Here is a 21908-nt window from a genome sequence, read left to right as displayed (position 1 = left end):
GTATCTTGATTCAGAAGATCCAGAAAGATTTTTCACAGTTTTGGATCCTCCAAAAGGGTCAAAGATGTGGAATTTCCTAATAAAATGCAGAGAGAGTTTGCTGCATAATCTAACTTGGATTGTGCATAATGGTAGGTCAATAAGATTTTAGGAGGACTCATGGAACAGCTATCCGCCTTTAGATAGTATTCCAAATCTGGATGTCATCAAGGAAGTTTTACACGCCTCTTGGGGACAATTTGTAAGCAACTATTTCTACCCGGTTCTGGTTAATGGCTTTTGGGAAGTGAAATGGAAAGACTTAGATAATATATTTGCCCCTCTCCAGCAAAAATAGGTGTTAATCATGGAGTTAAGAAACAGACTGATTTTCTTCAAAGGGAAATGAGACAAACTGATTTGGCTTCCTTCTAAAATAGGGCTATATTTAGTAAAGGAGGGTTTTAAGAAGCTTACATTTCAGGGGATAGATCAACCGCCCAGAAAGTTCTCATTTTGTTGGAAGGGATGCAGATTACAAAAGGTAGGATCATTTGTCTGGCTAGCCTTAAAGGGTAGAATCCTAACTAGTGACACATTAGCTCTACTTAAGATTGTACAACCCTTTGATTGTGTGTTGTGTAATCAGTCCATTGAAACAACTAATCACCTTCTTTTAGAATATACAGTGGCACAAGATTGTTGGAAGTGGCTACTTAACAAACTACAATGGAACTCTCCATTACAAGCTACTTTACCATAAGTGTTTGAATCATGGCCAAAGCTCTTTGCAAACTCTTTTTTTGTAGTTATTTGGGATATGGCTCCTACCATTATCATCTGGAACATTTGGTGGGAAAGGAATAGGCACATATTTAGGAAGGAATTTCATAGTGTGCAGGATATGCTTATCAAATTAGAATTAAGAATTTCAGAATCTGTTAATGCTCACACAACTAAATTCAAGAAGCTGGACTCCCCTTTCACCTCGTGGGGTAACGATCTAATGACAGGTTGGAAACTCCTGCAAATCCCATTTAAAGGAAGTCTGATGGTAAATGCTCATAAGAAAATCAATAGAAAAGGAATTAGATAGAGATCCCCTTCGAAGAACTTTGTGAAACTAAATTTTGATGGGGCTGCGAGGGGTAATCCTGGAATTTCTGAAATTAGAAGTGTACTCAGGGATCAATCAAGCCAAGTATTGAGAGCAGGTTATGCAAAAATTCCAGATGGCACAAATAACGTAGCAGAGGCTAGAGCCTTGCTATTTGGGATTAACTTAGCCATTAAGGAGCAAGTCGAGTACTTAGAGATTGAAAGGGATTTCCTGAACATCATATCAACCTTAAAAAAATTCCAAGCTCCCAATTGGAAAACAGATTATATTATTCAGGAAGCTAGAGAGAAGATTTCTGGTTTTCAAGGATATAACATTACTCATTGTTATAGGGAAGCAAATCAGTTAGCAGACTTATTAGCTAACATGAGATGTGATTCAAATGAGGAAGGTTTTTCCTTTCTCCCAGGCAGGTTCAGGAAGACGAGTGTCTCAGAGCACAAATGACTTCTAATGTGACACATGTTCCCAATCAGATTGATTAGACTAATGTTTGGTTTGTTGTGGATGCAGGGCTCCTCACTCTTCGTAGCATTTAAGTATCTCAAAATTTCTCCCAAAGCCCCAAGTTATGAAACTGTTTGTGGTTTAAATGTAAATGTTTTTTTCAGACTCGCCTTGTGGTTTGGGCGGTGGGAAGATCTTCGTGCCATGGTTAGCCATGTTACTACTGATCGCACTATGAGGACATTTCCATCCTGGCGGGTCTTTTATGCGGAGTAGGAGGGGTTCGTCATCTCATCATCTAATTATGGTGGCATGTAGTACGAGATGAGATCAGCCTATCGACATTGGAATTTCGCATGCTCTGGGTACCATACCAATATCCTCACACATGGGGTAAGGATGAGTATCGATTGGCTTGGGATAGATCGAGGTACTTCAAGCATTTGAAACTGAAAGACATGCCACATGTTCTCTCTTTGTTGCATTCCCAATCCTTTCATACCTGCGGAGGATCTCAAATTGAGAAAATATCAGGGCTCCCACATATCTGAAAGCTTGCACATCATTTCTTAGAATAAATGCGATCATTTGAGGTCATTGTAGTGGACTTGCATGGAAGTCCAAGGACAAGGAATGAATGCAACTGTGATGGTTTACACGAGTTACAAAGAATCCATCGCATCACTCCCTCATCGACTCCTTATAATTTGGCCATTGGTAGCATGTCTCACCCAAATTTCAGGTTTGGACTTCGCTCGACAAAGTATAAGCTTTCCTTGCTGGCAGTGCTCATGCAGCAGGTATAGCTCTTCGAATATAGTTGATGGGAGGTCGTCATGGTCAGAGACAGAATGTTATCACTCATCCTCTGAGATTAGCGGACTCTTTGGCAATCCCATGTGAAATTAGTGAGTGGGCGGTGAGGACTATCCTTGGGGAAGAATGGATTGTAGCTAACCCGATGGCTTCTCCAAACTTGGTTGCTTCCAGATTGGCGTCTATGGTGATGGACCTCACCCAGTCTCAGGACTACACAAAGATGGTTGTGGGGGCCTTTGTACATCCAACGTTGGTTACTTGGGAGGAATTGAACTTGCAATTGGAGAAATATGACTTGTTTTCAGGGGAGGTGTGGTGGGGAGGTTTTTTAAATAGATATCTCTTCTTATTTGACTCAGTGCCAAGATCAGTTTTCCTTTCCTTCATCTATGGTTTGGGCTATGCTTATCCTCACACTTTTCTCCATTGGGTTCAATAGTTTGCATTTCAAATAGGAGAGCCATTGGCTTCAATTGTAATGGCTAAATTTAGGGCTATTTGGGAAATTTGTGAACATGCTCAGGTTGATTCTCACGGTTATCATTCGTCGTTTCCAATTCCAACAGAGGCCGCATCATCTCAAGAATCAAGAAATGTAAAATGAAAGTTTCTCTAGCTGGGGTGGCGCATTAATGTTGTTAGAAATAGGGTAGATCCGAGCATGACAATTTCAACTTTGTAGTCTCTTTTTTTTTATAATCTTGCTTCATCGTTTGTATGGGTTTAGTGTTTTTGTTGTCCAAATCGGGGAAGGTTTTGTGTCATTCAGTTTCTATTCAGGGCTCTTTTTGTTTCCTCCATTTCAAAGATCCCATGATCTTCTAATAAATGGGGGTTGCTCTTTAGAAATGTATCTAGTAGGGGGAAGGAGGTAGTGTCCTTTTCTATTATTTAGTATATGTAAATCTTCCATTATAATTAATATATTATAGACCATAGCCTTTTGCTTAAAAAAACAAAAAAAACAATAATATTAAATATTCTATTTAAAACCTAATTTAACAATTTATTATAAATATATTTATTATATATAATCTTTAATATAATATATTTAATCCTAATTATGTATGCCTAATTCATTTTGGTAATTATCAATCTTCTACCCACTTAATGTTATTAAGAATCCCAAGAAATCATTTCAATAATTAAAAAACCCTAAAGAATCGCAAGAAATAATTAAAAAGCATTCATTGAATGTTGCTTTTTGCTCAGACATTTTTTTTGATAAGCCATGAAAACCATGGGGAAGCGTTCAGTGAAAGAGCTCAGATTCCACCACGTCTAAGGTGCAGATTCATTCTGATTGCATGGATACTGTTCCATTTCATTTAATATTTTAATCATTTCATTCATTCTTATATATCCTCCCAGCTAACAATAAACGGCTATGATTTTATAGAAATTCGAGATAAATCAGAAGTTTTAATGATGGACCACCTGTCCTCCTATATACCTGGCACATCTGAAATATTTATCATTCATTCATTTATTCACCGAACAAAATTAACGACTCTGACTTAAGAATATAAATATCGCCCTTGTAATAATGATTCTATGTCTTAGGGGCTAAGGTCTGGTGTGATTGTTTTTAGCCTTTATCTGCCTGTAGCGGAGGCATCTAAATTAAACAGTGATTAATCCATCTTCCCTCAACCAATCAAACTGCCCGAATTCCTGGATTAAATTTCGTTTCTAATATATGATATGTACAACTTGCATGTTTTTTAAGGGAAATTTTGTTGCAAATATTTTTGTTGGCCTGTGATTGGTAGTGTAGATGGGTGTCAGATGAATTCACAAATATCAACGCAAGAGAAAGCACGAGAAACTATGACGTTGTCATTGTATTGCAGGGTTAATAATATTAAAATAGCTTAAAACAATTGAATAAAGGGGTTCTGAGCGCCAGATGGCATTCGCTGACAATCCAGATGCCTTAACTGTTCTTAGACATCTTACAATCTCGTTTAGCGTGGTAAATGCAGAGAAAATATGGAAATACAGAGTTATGTGCTCTTTCAGAGCCTCTTGCATATATTTTCCTATTCTGCTCTCTTCATCACATAGGGAGAAAAACTAAATTACTTTTTCCCATTTAGGATTTGGATTTAGCCCAGGGTTTAGTAACCAGTTCAAATGGAACTTTTTGGATCTAGCTGCAAGAGGCCCTATGGCGAGAATTATTTGCAAAAGATTGGTTGTGCCCCATGCTGACAGGAACAGATTCAAGCCCTTCGGTGCAACACCAGGTACTCTCTAATTCCTATAAAATTTATTTTTTCTTTGATTGATTTGAGATTGGTAAGAGACTAAGACATTATAAATCCACAAACCGAGATCAGGTCTTTTGAATAGAAGATCATATTTATTTTAGCTGAATTTATTTTATACGCATGGCTATATAAGGGTAGTATATTAAAGAGCTGCCTTCAGGAATATAGAATAGATTTTGTCTTTTTTTTTGTTTTCTTTTTCACATAGATTTGAGATGGCAATATAATAGTGGACTACCCACAAGAAGCATGAACTTAGAGACACCATTTTGTAGATGCCCATATCCTGTTTCAAACCTCCATGCGATGCCATCAGACCACATTTCGGTCACATCCTTATCTATTTTTCCACATTTTTCGTTCATTTTTATATATGACGCGGGCTGAGAAACAATGACTCCACTCTTACCGCAGGTGCTATTTCCAACAGAAGGTAAGGATTTTTACCCTTTTGCTCTGTCAAATGTGGGTTTTTCTTTTTGTTGTGTTATGTTGATTGTTTCACCATGATAATTAAAATTTTTGGATTTGATTTGCAGGAGAATTTCTTGGGTGACGAAGTATAAAGTATAGCAGACAAATTAGTTTGGGACTCTCACCCAAGCCTCCACTTGCAGAATCCATTTTTATAATGGTGAAGAGATTTACGCCCCTTTCAAGAGCCTCCTTCCCATGGTAAAATTCCCTTTTTTGGTCTGTTTTTTTCTGTTACTCTCTTTATGATGATAAATTTTTGGGGTTGTCTTTATCCATTGTCATATGTTCTTAGACATCAAACCTTTGGATAGATCAGCTTTAGATGATTATAAATACCAGAGTGTATTGCTTTGTAGTGTAAATTCATCTTTTTTATTGCAATATACAAGATTCTTTCCAGATGTGTGCTACTTTGCCATGCCCAATTTATCTGTAGATAGCTATCGAGGCAGTTGCAGGGCTGTCAAAACTGAGTTTCCCGATGTAGCTTGAAATACATGGCCATCAAATTGTTGACTAACAAACCACCTGTCATCGTAGATGCAAGAAATTTTCCCATAATTAAATAGGAAATTCAATCTAATTTTGTAATCTAGGTAATATCACATTTTCAATTTTCAACAGTATAGGCTAAAGATCTCTAGGCTGCATAAATTATGAGCATATTTAAAGGATTATCTTAATATCTTAGATGTGTCGCAGGATCTGAATTAAGAGTTGAGAATGAATTTTGGAAGAAGATTCACAACATTGTAAGTATAATCTGTCCATTCTATTTTATTCTGCTCAGTGCTCGCACACAAAATCATTTTCTCATTTTCAACTTAATTTTTTGTTCGATCAACACTAAGCATTAGTTTCATTGGATTGCAGAGATGTATTTCCTCCAGTTCTCAATTATAAATCAAAGCCCCCTATATTGTTTGATGGAATCACAAGGTAAAGCCGACATGGCAATCAATTTTTGCCAAATAAGATTTCAATACATGCATATTTAATTTAGGGTTTCCTTAAATTGTAAATGTGAAATTGGGTTTTGCAGACTCTATACTTGGGCTGCCAGAAATTACAAGGTGGTTTGGTTTTTGTTTGTCTTGTCTATTTATCTATTTCTTCTATAGCATTGAGATTATCAATTGACTAACCTTTAAATTAAAAAAGTTGCAGGGTTTGTACGATATTTAGCTAGTCACAAGAGATCTGCATGAGAAGTTTGCTTGGTACAAGGAAAAAGTTTATCCTCCTGGTTCGGTAGGCTACTTGTATGCTTTTTAATTGTCAATCTCTATTTTCGTTGTCATGTACTTAGGAAGGGATTTCAATTGGCTGGGCTCTATACGAAAAATCTTATTATTTGGTTGTAGCGGTAATTCACATTTCATATGTCTGGTTGCACTGAAATTAGCCCCTTTTGGACATTTAGATTTACATATCTTCCTGTTGTGTGACAACCAACACCTTAGATTCAGAGCAGACAATATAATTATATTCTATTTCGGATATGTATATTCTCTGAGACATGTCTTGGCATAAAATATGAATATAATAAATTTCATTCATTATTCAGGATTCATCTCTTGAGCACATTGGCAAAGTCACAAGAGAGTTTGGATTTGCTTGATTACATTGAAAACAATTTTGAAGGATCCAAACGCACCCCAACAATACATATAATGTTGTTTGACTTTTAGATAGTGATTATGCATTTTAAGACCAAAAAAATTCCTCTTTCATTAAAATTCTGTCATCCTTACCCTGTTTCCATCTAGTCAATAACTGTTTGCTAAGCCATAGCCCTGCAGGTAACTCTCAAAAATTGTGTTTCGTGAATTTAAAGGTTTGTCGTCCTTCACAGTGTATTCTTAAACTTGAAATTCCCTTTATCTGGTTCACCCACCTTTTTTATTGGATTCTCTAATTTCTTTCACTTAGGGTATTTACTAATAAGGAGATTTTGACATTAGATTTCCGTGTTAAAATTGTGCATCAAAACAATGAAAACTTGTTCTCTCTGTTGCATTTATATAGAGGCCCTTTGGATAGTACAGTTCTGACTTATTGCAACTAGAGCATTTTCAACCATGTTACACATCATCTTCTTTTACCACGTTTGATTATTTAACTTCAATCAATCTTCTTACCATTAGAACTTAATTGCAGTCGTTGCGCATTATGAGACAACTTTTCTTTGGGATTTACTTCACATAGTCTTTGAATTCCAGATTATTTATCTTGAAGGGTCTGTTAAATATATTATGGTTTCATGTTCTGCAGCTTCACATTGAGCTATTTTATCCATCAAGTTATGGATTGGTATTTTCGTGGGCTGAGAATATAGTTGTACTTCAAAACCAAAAAGAATGGATGAGATTAGTAGCAGCAGTTACATTTCTTTTGGTTGTATTATTTATCTTTTCTATTGTGCATTTCTTATATCTTGGAAGGTACAAAGTATGCATGTGTTTCTCTTTGATATTAATCATAAGAAATGGCTCCTGATGCAGGTGGACAAGCACAACATTTACATTTCTTTTGCCTGTACTATCCATCTTTTTTGTTGTGCATTTCTTATTTCTTGGAAGGTATAAAGCATGCATGTGTTTCTGTTAACCTGTTGTTTCATTGTCTAAAGACTAGGTAATAGATACAAAACCTTTTGCAAATGAACGGTCATATGAAGAGATAAATTTGATTTTTTTGCTGATAAAAATACATCTTTAATTGAATTAAATGCAAATCATAGTGTTTTTGAAGGACTAAGACAATAGAAATTTCCATTGAAGGAGCAAGGAGCAGTTTGAATCCAAGCAACCTATTGTACTTGGTGTGTTACTGCATTAAATATAGGCAGTATGCTATTTGGTGATTGGTATAAAACCTGTCATAGAGTTTCTCTATAGCCAAGGTTGAACTTTGGTGTCTTAGTAAATGCGGCTCAGGATTCGAGCCTTGAGCTTCAAAAGGGAGAGCTTTGGGTGCTAGGAATTGTAGTACATCTCACATTCTGATTATTTGCAAAAACTTGCCCTTATCCCATAATCTTTAATATATTTTCTTACGCAATAGCTCATTTTAGTTGGAATCCAATTTATTTGTCATGGCTTATTTGATTGGAAGCTAACTACCAAATACAATGCATTTTATTGATAAGGGTTAAATTTATGGGTAAACTTTACCTGTCAAATAATTAATAATTTTTTTATGATGTTTCCATTCAAATACTAAGCTTTTTGTATAGATATATAAGTGAAAGTCAATCGGTTACTATATAGACATCTAAAAATTAGACTGCTTACGCCTACTTGCACAATCTAAAATTTGTGTTTGCACTAAATAACTGATTTCTATTTTAGTTAATGTCCATATTGTTAATTTTACAGGTTTTTGAATACAAAAGCTCCATAAAGAAACTGATTCCAAAAAAGAAAATGAAATCACGCAATTGATTACCACTGTTCTAGTTTTGTCTTCAAAATGTATAGCATAGTTAATAGTTAAAAGGCAAATAATGTTCAACCCATTCCAATTTATTTGTCATGGCTTATTTGATTGGAAGCTAACTACCAAATACAATGCATTTTATTGATAAGGGTTAAATTTATGGGTAAACTTTACCTGTCAATTAATTTTTTTATGATGTTTCCATTTAAATGCTAAGCTTTTTGTACAGATATATAAGTGAAAGTCCATTGGTTACTATATAAACATCTAAAAATTAGACTGCTTATGCCTACTTGCACAATCTAAAATTTGTGTTTGCACTAAATAACTAGTTTTTGTTTTAGTTAATCTTCATATTGTTAAGTTTACAGGTTTTTGAATACAAAAGCTCCATAAAGAAACTGATTCCAAAAAAGCAAATGAAATCACACAATTGATTACCATTGTTCTAGTTTTGTCTTCAAAATGTATAGCATAGTTAATAGTTAAAAGCTAAGTCACAAGGTTCGAATTTGAATTCAAATTCGATAGCCATGAAATTCGGATGAAATTCGACAAGAGAAAAATTCGAAAAAAAATTCGGATAAAATTCACCTTCTATAATTTTGTTTATTTTTAAATATATGTATACTTCAAATAAATTATCAGAATAGTGACCCTTGTTGGAGAAAATCCGAGGGCGACCCAGCAGTTGCAGACACCCATGACCCAATAGATACAAAGAATACCCACAACCAGCTGAGTTGTGTTTAGAGGCAGATAGCAGTGCTTTATAGAGGAAATTCGATTAAATTCGATTTTTTTTATAGAAGTTTGAAATTCGATTAAATTCAAACCTCATCCATGAAAATCGTCGTATCCTGTGACTTAGGTTAAAAGGCAAATAATGTTCAACCCATATAAATCAGTTAACAATGTGGGTCTTATCAAACACATTGTATCTAGTAAATTTTGTGTATATGTATTGAGTAGATATTGCATATGCTACTATCTGCCATCTTCCCCATTGATTCTGATAGTTGCATTTATAAAATAAAAATCTTTTTGATCTTCCTACTACTGCACCAAATCAAACAACTACAGTTCCTACCATTGCTCTGCAGGAACTTCGTTGCTTGCAGTGCTTGTTATTATTAGTTCCTTTGGTAAGGTTGTGTGTTAAACAGTGAATAAAAATATGTTTGCTTGATCAATAGGGTGGCTTGATTTATTCGATGGCAAGGATATGCTAGGTTTAATCCTCTATTAGGCAAAGGAATGTGCTCGTGTTTTAATGATTGCCTGTAAGGTAGAAGCGTTGGTAGGCTGTAGATGGTGGATAGGAAGGCATTGCAAACCCCGATGCAGGAGAACGCTCAGATACAGAGGAAGGAGGCGAAAACAAGATCTCAGAAAGCGTGTGGGTGTCTGAAAGCGAGAGCCTCATAAAAATGAAGTGCAATGGGAGGAACGAGGTCTACGCACAGATGTCTATTAGGGCTTTTGTTTTGGGCATGCAGGCTAGAGGACCTGTTGTTGCGCAAGTGGGAGATGACAGTATAAAATAATAGTAATAAACGCATGATGCGAAATTTCTTTTTAGCATTGAGTGGTTTTGGAGCGGACATGGCCTCGTTTTCACCTTCAGAGATTCTGCAGGAAACATTGCTTTGTTCTACTAGAGGTTTGTTTTCCTGTGTTTACGCCTGGGCCTTTTACAGAACCCGTTGAGAAGAATGTGTGTGGATTGTTTTTTATCTTTGCAAAGTTTCAGAAAATAGGTTTTTTTTTTTCTTTTTGCCCGTGTCTGCATATTTTATTCCTTTAAATGGTTTCCAAACTTTTCTTTCGGTATATTCTAACATTTTCCTTTGCATAGGATTCACCACATGTCAACCATTAAATCATTTTCACCTTCAGAGATTCGGCAATGAAAACAGATTTACAGTTAGTTTAAAATTTTTGAGCTAATGCTAACTCAATAGACAAACATTAGCATTCATCTTTTCTTGAAGTTAGAAAGTTTTCTGAGAGAACTGGCTTCTTCAGGGCTACAACAGTCCATGATCCAACATTCCTCTCTGGCATCTCCTCAAACAGTTTTCTCGCTCCCCCATTTAGTCCATTTTGTGCATACCCTGCAATCATGGTATTCCAGGAAGTCAAATCTCGTAGAGGCATCTTCCCAAAAAGCTCTTCTGCCTCATCCAAACACCCATCCTATAAAAACAACACAACTAACTTAGCCTCCAGGGTAGACCATAGGCAAAAATTAATGAACTTATTGCTGCTTGTACTTTGCATATACCATCATTGTAGATTCCACCCTACGTTATGCACGAGGCCGTTGTCTCTGGTTTGTCAAGGGCTCCACTTTGGCATATATATCTCACCCAAGAAACTGCATAAAGGCAACTTCCTCCTCTTCAAAGGAACCCATGAAGGAAATGCATTTCATGGGATCTGGAAGAAACTGCATAAAGGCAACTTCCTCCTCTTCAGAGGAACCCATGAAGGAAATGCATTTCATGGGATCTAGACGAACAGGTTTCATCCATGTCTTCAAGATCAACATTGCATTTTCTAGCTTTTACAGTACTCCTCTTACTGTCTATTTCCACCCCCCAAAAAACTTTTCCAGATTCATAAAGGACACTGTGTTAGTAAAATTGTTTTGTTTTACATTAGTTACAGACATAAGCACCGATGGCTCTCTCCATCCAATAGATTAAATTATTGTTTTTCATGTGTTGTTTTCGTCCTATTGATGTTGATAATGCTTTATCCTTCATGACATACCTTGCTTCACCATGTTCTATATACTCACGTCTTCTAGGTGCTTGAACAGAAGCTGTGTGACTGGAAGATGTTGCATGTTGTTTGGTTTTCATACTAGATGGTGTTGTTTCCAACTTTGACTTAAGCATTTTAGATGAGCATAGAACAAACATTTCAAACTCAAGAGTTAGGAGCGACTTATGTAAAGACCACCCTGCCACAAAGATTAAAAGGCTACTATGAAACCTATTGAAAGACTAAGAGAACATTCTCCTTTCTTTTCAATTTTAATATTTTACTCCATTGGCCTCATTCTATTTGACTCTATAGTCATCATGTTTCTATAACTATCATACAAGAATGTTTGACTTGCAAGGGCTGTCATAAATAAATTGAAAGCATTGATATTAGTGCTGAGTAACCCTGTTGCTTGTAAGGCCCCTACCATGTGTATCAAACTGTGATTTAGTTGTCTTTCTAGCCTTTTTTCAATACCCTGTATGATATATCTTCGATCATTATGATCCACAGTCACTATGATCTTTCTACGATCATTGTAGTCCAGAAGAACTTATTTTCCTCGGGCATTCTATTAAACGGTTCCATAGCCTACTCAACCAACTCATTCTGTGTACATGCCATAACCATAACAATCCACAATCCAAATTTCATTTGTGGCATTTCCTCAAATAGTTTTCTAGCTTCCTAAAAGGATTCCACAGTCAAGGCTTCAAATTGACAATCCTAGCTTTTTGTTCCATCATTTGAAATGTAACCTTGTTATCTAATAATATTGTTATATGAGGATCTACTCATATTAGACTCAATTATTTTGCATACAAAGGCTTTTGCTTCCAGCTCATTGAATCAAGTCTTATTATCTATACTTCAGTGTCACAAACATCCTAGCAAAAACTGATTGTTCAACCATTAAACAGAAACCAGATCAACGATTAACAGAACTTGCCTCCTAGGGTGCACTAACTGCAATTGCATATAAAAAGCCTCATCTTTTTGTGAAGAATAATTCTTCTGCATTGGATTCATGGGTGGATGCCTGACTATGTCAAAATGGTACGCCCTAAATCAATTTTTTAGTATAACAAGGCAAGTTCTTAAATGGTCTCCAAATCATTTGTACATTATGCAAGCTTAGCCTTCTTTTTGCTTAGCATGTTCGATGTTATTTAATATGAATGGTGACTATAGGGTTGTGCTAGCATTTGGAATACAAATCAAGCAATAGCATTCATATCCATTCCAGTTCGACTTATTTGGATTTAATGAAGAAGAATCTGATTGGGAAACTGCTACTCTATTATTCTTAAAGTTTTACTGGTTAAAGCTTTTGACTTAGACTCAATTTCTACTTTTTCTCATAATTTCATTGGAAAAAGGTAAAACTGTTTGTCTGCTTTCAGTTTTTGACTATGAATATGTGGAGTTGGTGAAAGAATCATCTGTGGGACCATCTGTCCTAAAGCTCCGCGGTAAAGAAATCATGTGGAATCATGTTAAGTAGACCCAGTGACTTAATAATTTTCTCCAACAGGCAATATTCCTTAATAATTCTCTGCAATTACTCAGTTAATTCATATGTGGAGTTGGTGAAAGAATCATCTGTGGGACCATCTGTCATAAAGCTCCGCAGTAAAGAAATCATGTGGAATCATGTTAAGTAGACCCAGCGACTTAATAATTTTCTCCAACAGGCAATATTCCTTAATAATTCTCTGCAATTACTCAGTTAATTCTCTTTGCTTGATGATTAACTCAACATAACTTCAATGCCTAACAAAACATGACAAAGACAAGAGGCAGAATATTATGCCGTGACAACTGTATAGGGAGCCCACACATTTTCAAAGCTTTTTAATTGATTATGTATACTCCTTGGAATCTTGAACTTGCCTATCACTTTGTAGATCTTTTGGAATCATTAAGTTTCAGAAAGAGACGAATTCACTATGAAACAACACCTTGTGAGCCAATATTTTTTAGAATCCATTAATCACATTTTAAATTATTGGTTAAACAGTCTTAGTCTGGACCGTATGGGTGGAAAAAAATGTATATAATTAATGCCAATGCACCCCAAAATTCATAGCTAAATATTCTGAATTGTGTGACTTGAACCTATGTAATAATATGTGAGACCGCGAAGAAAAAGGTCAGTAGGTAACAAAAAATGAGGAAGCAATTTGGAATGTAAAACTTTTGAGATTTCTTTTCTTTTCTTGTCATACTTAGTTGCAATTGATTGTTGTATGGTCACAAGCTTCACATCATATTTCCATTTACATATGTTTTGATAAATTTATGTTCTCTCCACTTCTCATTCCTAGTATTTATGTATTTATGTTCTCTCCACTTCTCATTCCCCGTATTTATGTATTTTTTCAAAAAAATTCTCATTGATTTTAGTATAAACTTAGAGCCATCTATAACCTCTGGTTTCCCCTATATAGGTTTGATTATACTTTGTTCTTGATTGAAATTCATTGTAATGGAACTTTTTCAAGTCACATATTTAGTTGATTTGACAGGTGTTGAAAATAATGGCTTAAAATATATACTTACAACCCTTATAAGAAGCTTTTCGGGCTAAGATTAGATGCTTTGGGATTGTAGACTATGTACTTACTCTTGATTTTGGTTCTTGTTTACAATGTCGAACTCTGTTGTTGATTTTTTTATCTAAAGCATACATATGTTCCAGCTCCTTGTGGTTCAATTGTTGTTGATTTTTTTATCTAAAGCATTCATATGTTCCAGCTCCTTGTGGTTCAATTATCACTGTGATGACTTTTGTTGTGTCAGAAAAGTTTCTGACAAGCTTCTTGGCTCGTTCCCACCAATTCCATTTAGTTGTTATTGCGAATAGATAAACAGTTAATCTGATATAGTGTTGTTGGTAGTGCATCTAAAATCTGTGAAACTATAAAAACTATATGGTAAAATGTAAATGAAAAAGGCATGTATTAGCTTTCCAAAGCTTGAAAATCCATATGTGAGAAATAAACAATATAACAATAATAGGGATCACTCCATGTGTCCAAGAAACAAAAAAGAATCTTCCTTTCTATTGAAAGAAGAATTGTATATAAGACTATAAGTAGTTCAACCCAGTTTAAAAATGGATAGAATCCTTTATGTCTATTGTTGACACTTACTATGATTGGGATATAAAATTACAAAATTCTATATTAATATAGACAACTATGTATATTTCAAAATACATGAAAATAGTCACAATATGATCATTGTCATATAATGTAATAGTCTCTATGATTATATCCTTTTAGTGGCTTGCAATAAATGTTCGGAGAATAAAGCTTTACACGTTATAGAACATGGAATAATGACCGTTTTATCTCAACATCCATTGTCTTGAAATGTTTTGACCCTTTTAATAAAAATGTGTTAATAAAAATATCTGCAGAAAATAGCAGTGCATGCAACTTTCTTTTTCTTCAAGACATAAATAAGCTTCACATTTTCTTTAAGCATGCTGGATAATCCTAGGTCTTCTTTCTTCCTCACAAAATCATGTTCTTTTGGTTTGAGTGCTAACAGGTGAAACAAATGGTGATATCTATTATAACTGAATCAGACATGGATCTTTCAAATGCTGTTGTTGACATGATTTTGGACAACGTATATAGCCTTTAATGGAGATTGCCTTGTCAATTAGTTTTGTAGTTACAAAAAAGTGTCAGGAATAAACCAGCTTCCTAGCATTTTCAGGTCTAGATTTTGCAAAGAAAGATAATATTTGTTTTCCACTTCAAGCCCTTTTGATCATAGAATACAGCACATCTAAATTAACTAAGACTATGTACAGGCAAAATCCCAAAATCAGTTAACTGCCAACTTCCAAGGTGAGCCACGGTGGGCTTTCCTTTGCAGCAACTTTGCTGATCACACTGATCATCAAGATGAAACCAAAAATTTCTTCAATTTTAGTACCTCACCCTATATGTTGAAGTGGACTAGACCAGCCATTCAATGGAAGCTATCAATCCATAATTTTAGTCTCCTTGTAAGAAGTACCCTGTATATTGAAGAGGACTGCACCAGCCATTCCATGGAAGCTGCCAATCCATAATTTTAGTCTCCTTGTAAACAGTACCTTTCCCTGTATGTTGAAGAGGACTGCACCAGCCATTCCATGGAAGCTGTCAATCCATAATTTTAGTCTCCTTGTAAACAGTACCTTTCCTTGTATGTTGAAGAGGACTGCACCAGCCATTCCATGGAAGCTGTCAATCCAGAATTTTAGTCTCCGTGTAAACAGTAGTGCCAGAATGCTCTGTAGTTTTTAAACACAAATTTCTCTATGTATTGTCTATGATATTTTGTGTATACTTGCGAAACAAAGCACCGTTATCATGTATACATTAAGAAAACCGCATAATTTTTTTATATTTTTGTATCAGATGGTGTATCAGCCCTACAGTGCTATTTGGACTGAAACTATACACTTCAACTGTAAATTTAAACTACTTTCATTTGCAAACTAATTTTAATCAACATAAAATAGATACAAATATAAATTTAGCTTGTCTGGTTTCTGATTATATTGTTTGAAGCGTTTTGAACTTCTTGTCCAATTGTTTTAATTTATTCATTATAGACATTAGCTTGTTTGATTTTTGATTACAGGTATTTGAAGCATTTTAAACTTCTTGTCCAATAGTTTTAATTAATTCATTATAGACATTTGAAGATGTTTATGTTTCAAACCTCTTGGGCTAGGATTACAGGTATTTGAAGCGTTTTTTGTCCAATAATTTTAATTCATTTATTATAGACATTTGAAGTTGTTTATGTTTCAAACCTCTTGGACTAGGATTAGAGGTATTTGAAGCGTTTTAAACTTCTTGTCCGATAGTTTTAATTCATTCATTATAGACATTTGAAGCTGTTTATGTTTCAAACCTTTTGGACTAGTTCTACAATAGTTCTTTTTCATATGCTTTCAAATTAGTAACATGAGTACTGAAAACTCAACCTTGTTAAATACTAGTTTTTTCATAAATATTCAAATTGAACAAAATCAATCCACACCCACCTTCGCAGCACTAGGCAGGAACTAAGCTGCCCTGCAGCCCTTGTTTGTATAGTGTACTTTTACAATGGTCTAATATACAAATACTATTTATATTAAATTGTTCATAAATAATCTGTTTATTAGATTGAAAAGAACAAATCATAGAGTGTCACGGGGATGATTTAATACATAATTGTCACTCGATACGATAAGGTACTTTAACCAATAAATATTTTGTTTGTATAAATTTAGTGGATCATAATAATGGGAAACAAAAAAAAATTAAATATAGATTTTGAGGGTAACATCACTTTCATTATTATATTATATGAACCTATAAATTTAGATTGCACTGTTTTTTATATCTAGCATGATGCAAAATACATATTTTCACATCGTTGATTACTCATGATAATATCATTTTTAGAATCTTTACATATATTATCATGTGAACCCATAAATTTAAAGCCTGCCACTATCAAACGGAAATAGGTATCCAGCTTCTAAGATGCACCAATACATAAATTACCTTCATACATCATAACTAATTATGTATTAGTACGTCCTAAGGACTAGATAGTTGTTTCCTTATCAAACCCTCTCTCCTATAAATAGATAGTTGTTTCCTTATCAAACCCTCTTTCTTATAAATATTCATTATGAATATATAAATTATCCTCAAACATCATAATTAATTATATATTGCCTAAAAACTAGATAGTTGTTTCTCTATCAAACCCTCTCTTATATATACTTATTTTAAAATTTTAATATTCATTATGAAAACCTACTAGGAGAAAGGACCCAGTAGTTGTGCACTCTAACTTCGCGCTTCACAAAATCCTACGTGAAAATTTCAAATCACTCCGATTTTTTTACAGCAGCAGCTTACTTGGTAAGTCCCTTGCTTATAACTAAGGTTTCAGGGCCACATAATCAAATATGATGCCACATCAGCATGCTTTTTGCCAAGGTGTCCAAAACAACCCCCCCAAAAAGTGAGAACGATAGCTGTGCAAAAGGGCCCCAATACTTGTGCAGCTGATGTGGCATCACATGATTGGCTACTTTTCACAACAAATAGTATATTTCATTCAATTATTGGTACTTATCATACAACTATTGGTGCAATGTTGTACAAAAGTTGGACATTAAATCAACAACTTCTATCACAAGAATTGGAACGCGCTCAATTACTGGATCCTTTCCCCTAAATAGATATTTTGAACATTTTGTAAAACCCTACCATTATTTTGACAAAGCAGCCTCAACTAAACACTTAAAAGCAAACCCATATACTCACAAATCTGATTTGCTTCTCATTCGCCTCTGTCTGTTTTTCATCAAACACTTTAAAAACAAACCTACTTACATCACAATCTCATTTGCTTCTTGTGGGTCACACCTTACTGATTAACCTCATTCTTTTCCTATATATAGTCACCAGAGGCTAATAAATAACATCAGTCTTTCATAGAAATATGTTCAGAAGAAATATGGAAAGCTTGTCTTAGACTTAAGTATTGGAATTTTGGTTTTGCATTGCTGACAGTAACTTTTTTAGTAGTATTTTGACACATTTATTGAATATGGGTATTCAATTTTTTCAGGAACTGCAAGCCATTTTTTTACTATATAAATAAATTTTGTATTTATATATTTTGATATGAATTTGCATTTTGAAGAGAATCGATCTGTTTCAGCACTGCAAGCCATTTTTTTAATATATAAATAAATTTTGTATTTATATATTTTGATATGAATTTGCATTTTGAAGAGAATCGATCTGTGTGCAGTTCTATTTCTGTTATATATCTGTCATTTATCCAAAAGGATTAAGTGTTAACCCTAACACCATATTAATGAAAGAACCGAGGTGTTAAATCCTATAACAATATGAATCTATTTACTAATATCTTATATATTAGTTTACATGAATCTACTTTTCCTGGGTATGAAGCAGTTTTTTAGCTTTTAATTTTTTCTGGAGTTAAAGAACCAGGCTCGCAGACTCTCAAGACCTTTCATGTAGAAGGCTCCAGCTAATAGCTGTATTGTGAAGTCATCCCCTATATGAATGGTTTATAATTGTACAGTTACATTTTTTCCAAATAAATTTTGTTAATGATTTTAACTTAGACTCAGGTTCTTGTAGCTAAACTGATCAAAATAGCATTTAAATTTCTAGAGTAGTGAAGACCAGCAAAAGGCCAAATCCAAAACCTCGCTTTATTCAGCACAAACAAGAAGCATATTGGTATTACAGATTCCTCTCCATCGTGTATGACCGCATTATCAACAGTTGCTGGACAGCAGACATGAGAGAAGATGCTCTTGAACCATTAGATCTCTGTAAGAGAGACTTGACTGTTGTGGATGTTGGAGGTGGTACTGGATTTACCACAATGGGTATTATTGAGCATGTTGATGCAAAGAACATAATCATTCTGGATCAGTCTCCTCATCAGCTTGCTAAAGCCAAAGAGAAGGAGCCCCTCAAGGAATGCAAGATCATGGAGGGTGATGCAGAGGATCTTCCATTTCCTACTGATTATGCAGATAGATATGTGTCTGCTGGAAGGTTGTCCTTTTTCCCTTAGATTTATAGAAAACTTTATTGATTATAGTTTTATATCTCCAATCTATAAATAGAAAAGTTGGTGATTAGTTTACAATGGATTCAATATTTACAGTCAATCAGATTTAAAAAGCACATTCTAAGCTTTGATTTATTTAGATGATTCATTTGAAATCACACTAATAGGTGGGCTCTACTGGAGAAACTAGTGTAATTTCAGATGAACGTTCTAAACAAGTGAAAGCTTAGAGTGTGCTGTTTAAGACAAACAGGGTTCTAAGCTTTGATTTGTTTAGATGATTCATCTGAAATCACACTAATAGATGGGTTCTACTGGAGAAACTAGTGTAATTTCAGATGAACGTTCTAAACAAGTGAAAGCTTAGAGTGTGCTGTTTAAGACAAACAGGGTTCTAAGCTTTGATTTGTTTAGATGATTCATCTGAAATCACACTAATAGGTGGGCTCTACTGGAAAAGCTAGTGTAATTTCATATGAACGTCCTAAACAGGTGAAAGCTTAGAATGTGTTGTTTAAGACAAATGGAGTGTTCTATTAGAAAAGCTAGTGTAATTTCATATGAACGTCTTAAATAAATCAAAACTTAGAGTGTGTTGTTTAAGCCAAACATTTACAATCATGCTGATATTTTAGCTAAACATTTCATTGTTGATTTAACTTAATTGTCTAGACTAGCTGTTAAAATTTGTGTCAGAAAAGTGGAATTATGGAACATTTATCAGAAGATTAGATATGGTTAATATCAATCAATCAGTGCAGGAAAGTAAAGATGTTTTGTTCATCTTTAATGAAATCTGATTTTTTTTTCTGTTGAGTTTCAGCATAGAGTATTGGCCAGATCCACAAAGAGGAGTTGCAGAAGCTTACAAAGTTGTGAAAGAAGGTGGAAAAGCATGTATTATTGGTCAAGTGTATCCAAAACTATGGCTATCTCGTTTCTTTGCAGACATGTGGATGTTATTTCCTAAGGAGGAGGAATATATTGAATGGTTTATTGATCCGGAGGATAAAATAAATCATCTCCAATACTCCAGAAATAAACACATGGCACCTCAGGAGGAAAACGATTTAGCAAAAGATATTTTATGAGATTCGAACTCATAACCTCCCTCAACAAACCCACCACTTTCACCGCTAGACCATTCATTCGCATTTACTATTTTATAGAGAGAAGTTGGTTTTACTGTATAACCAACCGTGCAAAGATAGAATGGAGGCCGATAGGGGTGGAACCCTTGACTATCGGTCTCCCAAAATGGATGGAAACCTTGATTTATAAGCGGCCCATATTAAATTTAAACAATGTGAATCCCACCAATCCCTATTTTAAAGGGGATATTGGTTAAATAAATCCCTTAATTACTAATGGTGCCAAATTCATAAGAATGTAAAGGGGATATACACGGGAAATAATTTGTTGTAAAGGGTTATTTATGGGAGTTGGTGGTTTTAGTCTATTTTAGACTTATTTTATGTATAAAAGGGGGGTAGTAGGCCTTTTTGAGGTATCCAGGTGATGGGAAGGAGATGTTATGTTGAAGAGTTTGTTGTTATTCCTGCATGTTGGAGGTTAAATACTGATGTGCTTGAAGGGAATAGTTTTTGCAAGCATTTGTAATTGATTTCTTGGAGTAATCGGATCGGTCCCCCTATTGGAGCAAGACCCAGAGATGTAGTCCATCTGGACGAACTCCGTTATCAATTGTGTTTGCTCTTCTATCTATTTTTCTCTCTTTTCTTTCTATCATCATCTTTAATATGCTTTGTTCATTTAAGCATTTTAATCATGTTAATTCGCTTATGTATGCTTTGAATTAACTTATGTAATTGCTATAAGCATTCTTATGCAATAGTCATAGATCCTAATTAGATCATTTACAGAGATGCACGTAGATTTGGCTTGATTATTGGTTGTTCTGTCATTGGTGTTAAACCAGTAAATGGTCTTTTTCCATTACAGTATATTTTTCTATACCATATTTGTATAGTAGATACTGTGGATATTTTTCATAATAGATAAAGTGAAGAAACACCATATTTGTTAAATTCTTTTGAAGAAATTGGATAGTTTAATTCTCTCACATCTTATATAATCAATCTAATACAACAACATTCAATGCCTTCTTTTACTCACTACATCTCATGTTTTTTTTTTATATTCACTATCGTGGAATCTGGAGGTGTCCTCACCAAAGCGAGACTAATCCCCCAGTGTGTACGACCTGCTCACAAGGTAGCAACACACACAGAGTTAACATAGTCGGGGACTCGAACTCAAGACCATGGGGAGCATACCCATGCCTTAAGTTGCGATCCACGACCGGGTGAGCTAGGGCCGAAGCCCTACATCTCATGTTTTTGGTTGTCATAGATTTGATTTTTTGACATATAATTAATTTAGTATCACCATCTTATATACTTTACCTGTAAGTATACTAGTTTAGTATAAATATAAATAATATTTTTTAAATAGATTTTAATTTGAAATAAGTATTTTTTTAATTTATAAATTAAAAAATTTAATTGAGAAACTTTCATATATTTTAAAACTTTGCAATAACTTTAAATTTGTGTATTTATTATAATATTATTTAGTTTTTATATTTTATTATTTAATAATTTTCATTAACCACATCTTTAATGCTTTTTTTTTTTCTTGATATGCAGCTTGCACCTAAAGTCGAGGATGTTAAAAACTCAGTAAACCCTATATCATTTCTTATGGAAAGCACTGCATCTTCTGCATATTTTGTCTTGGTGCCACTTTACATGTGGATCAAAGATAAAATTGTTCCAAAAGATCAACCAATTTAAAGTCAAATCACTATTGTAAATTAAGGTTAAATAGTTTCACCTATTAAGTGGTAAGTTGAGCATACAAATAATATTTTGTAACTTGCTTTGGTTTTTTAATGTTTATTTAATTAAAAATCATTTAAATTG

General features: G+C 34.3%; 1 protein-coding gene across 8 annotated transcripts; it reads left to right on the top strand.

The window, feature by feature from the left end:
- Positions 1-3623: 3623 nt before the first annotated feature.
- Positions 3624-21012, top strand: LOC131028332 (2-methyl-6-phytyl-1,4-hydroquinone methyltransferase, chloroplastic). Of its 8 annotated transcripts, none has more exons than XM_057958597.2 (9): positions 3624-4614; positions 5053-5071; positions 5178-5313; positions 5818-5867; positions 5989-6054; positions 6158-6188; positions 6283-6366; positions 18555-18947; positions 19787-21012. In XM_057958597.2, the coding sequence occupies exons 7-9, from the start codon at positions 6320-6322 to the stop codon at positions 20052-20054; spliced, it is 708 nt and encodes a 235-aa protein (XP_057814580.1). In that variant the 5' UTR covers positions 3624-4614; positions 5053-5071; positions 5178-5313; positions 5818-5867; positions 5989-6054; positions 6158-6188; positions 6283-6319; the 3' UTR covers positions 20055-21012. The 8 variants fall into 8 exon arrangements, 5 of the variants coding, with proteins under 5 accessions (XP_057814580.1, XP_057814581.1, XP_057814579.1 ...); XM_057958596.2 differs by having other exon boundaries at positions 3626-4614; positions 4914-5071; XM_059209037.1 differs by having other exon boundaries at positions 3627-5071.
- Positions 21013-21908: the final 896 nt, after the last annotated feature.

The sequence above is a fragment of the Cryptomeria japonica genome, chromosome 7 (genome assembly GCF_030272615.1).
Source record: "Cryptomeria japonica chromosome 7, Sugi_1.0, whole genome shotgun sequence".
Taxonomy (NCBI): Eukaryota; Viridiplantae; Streptophyta; class Pinopsida; order Cupressales; family Cupressaceae; genus Cryptomeria; species Cryptomeria japonica.
The sequence above is the reverse complement of the archived record's forward strand: the minus strand, read 5'-3'. Positions and strand labels throughout refer to the sequence as shown.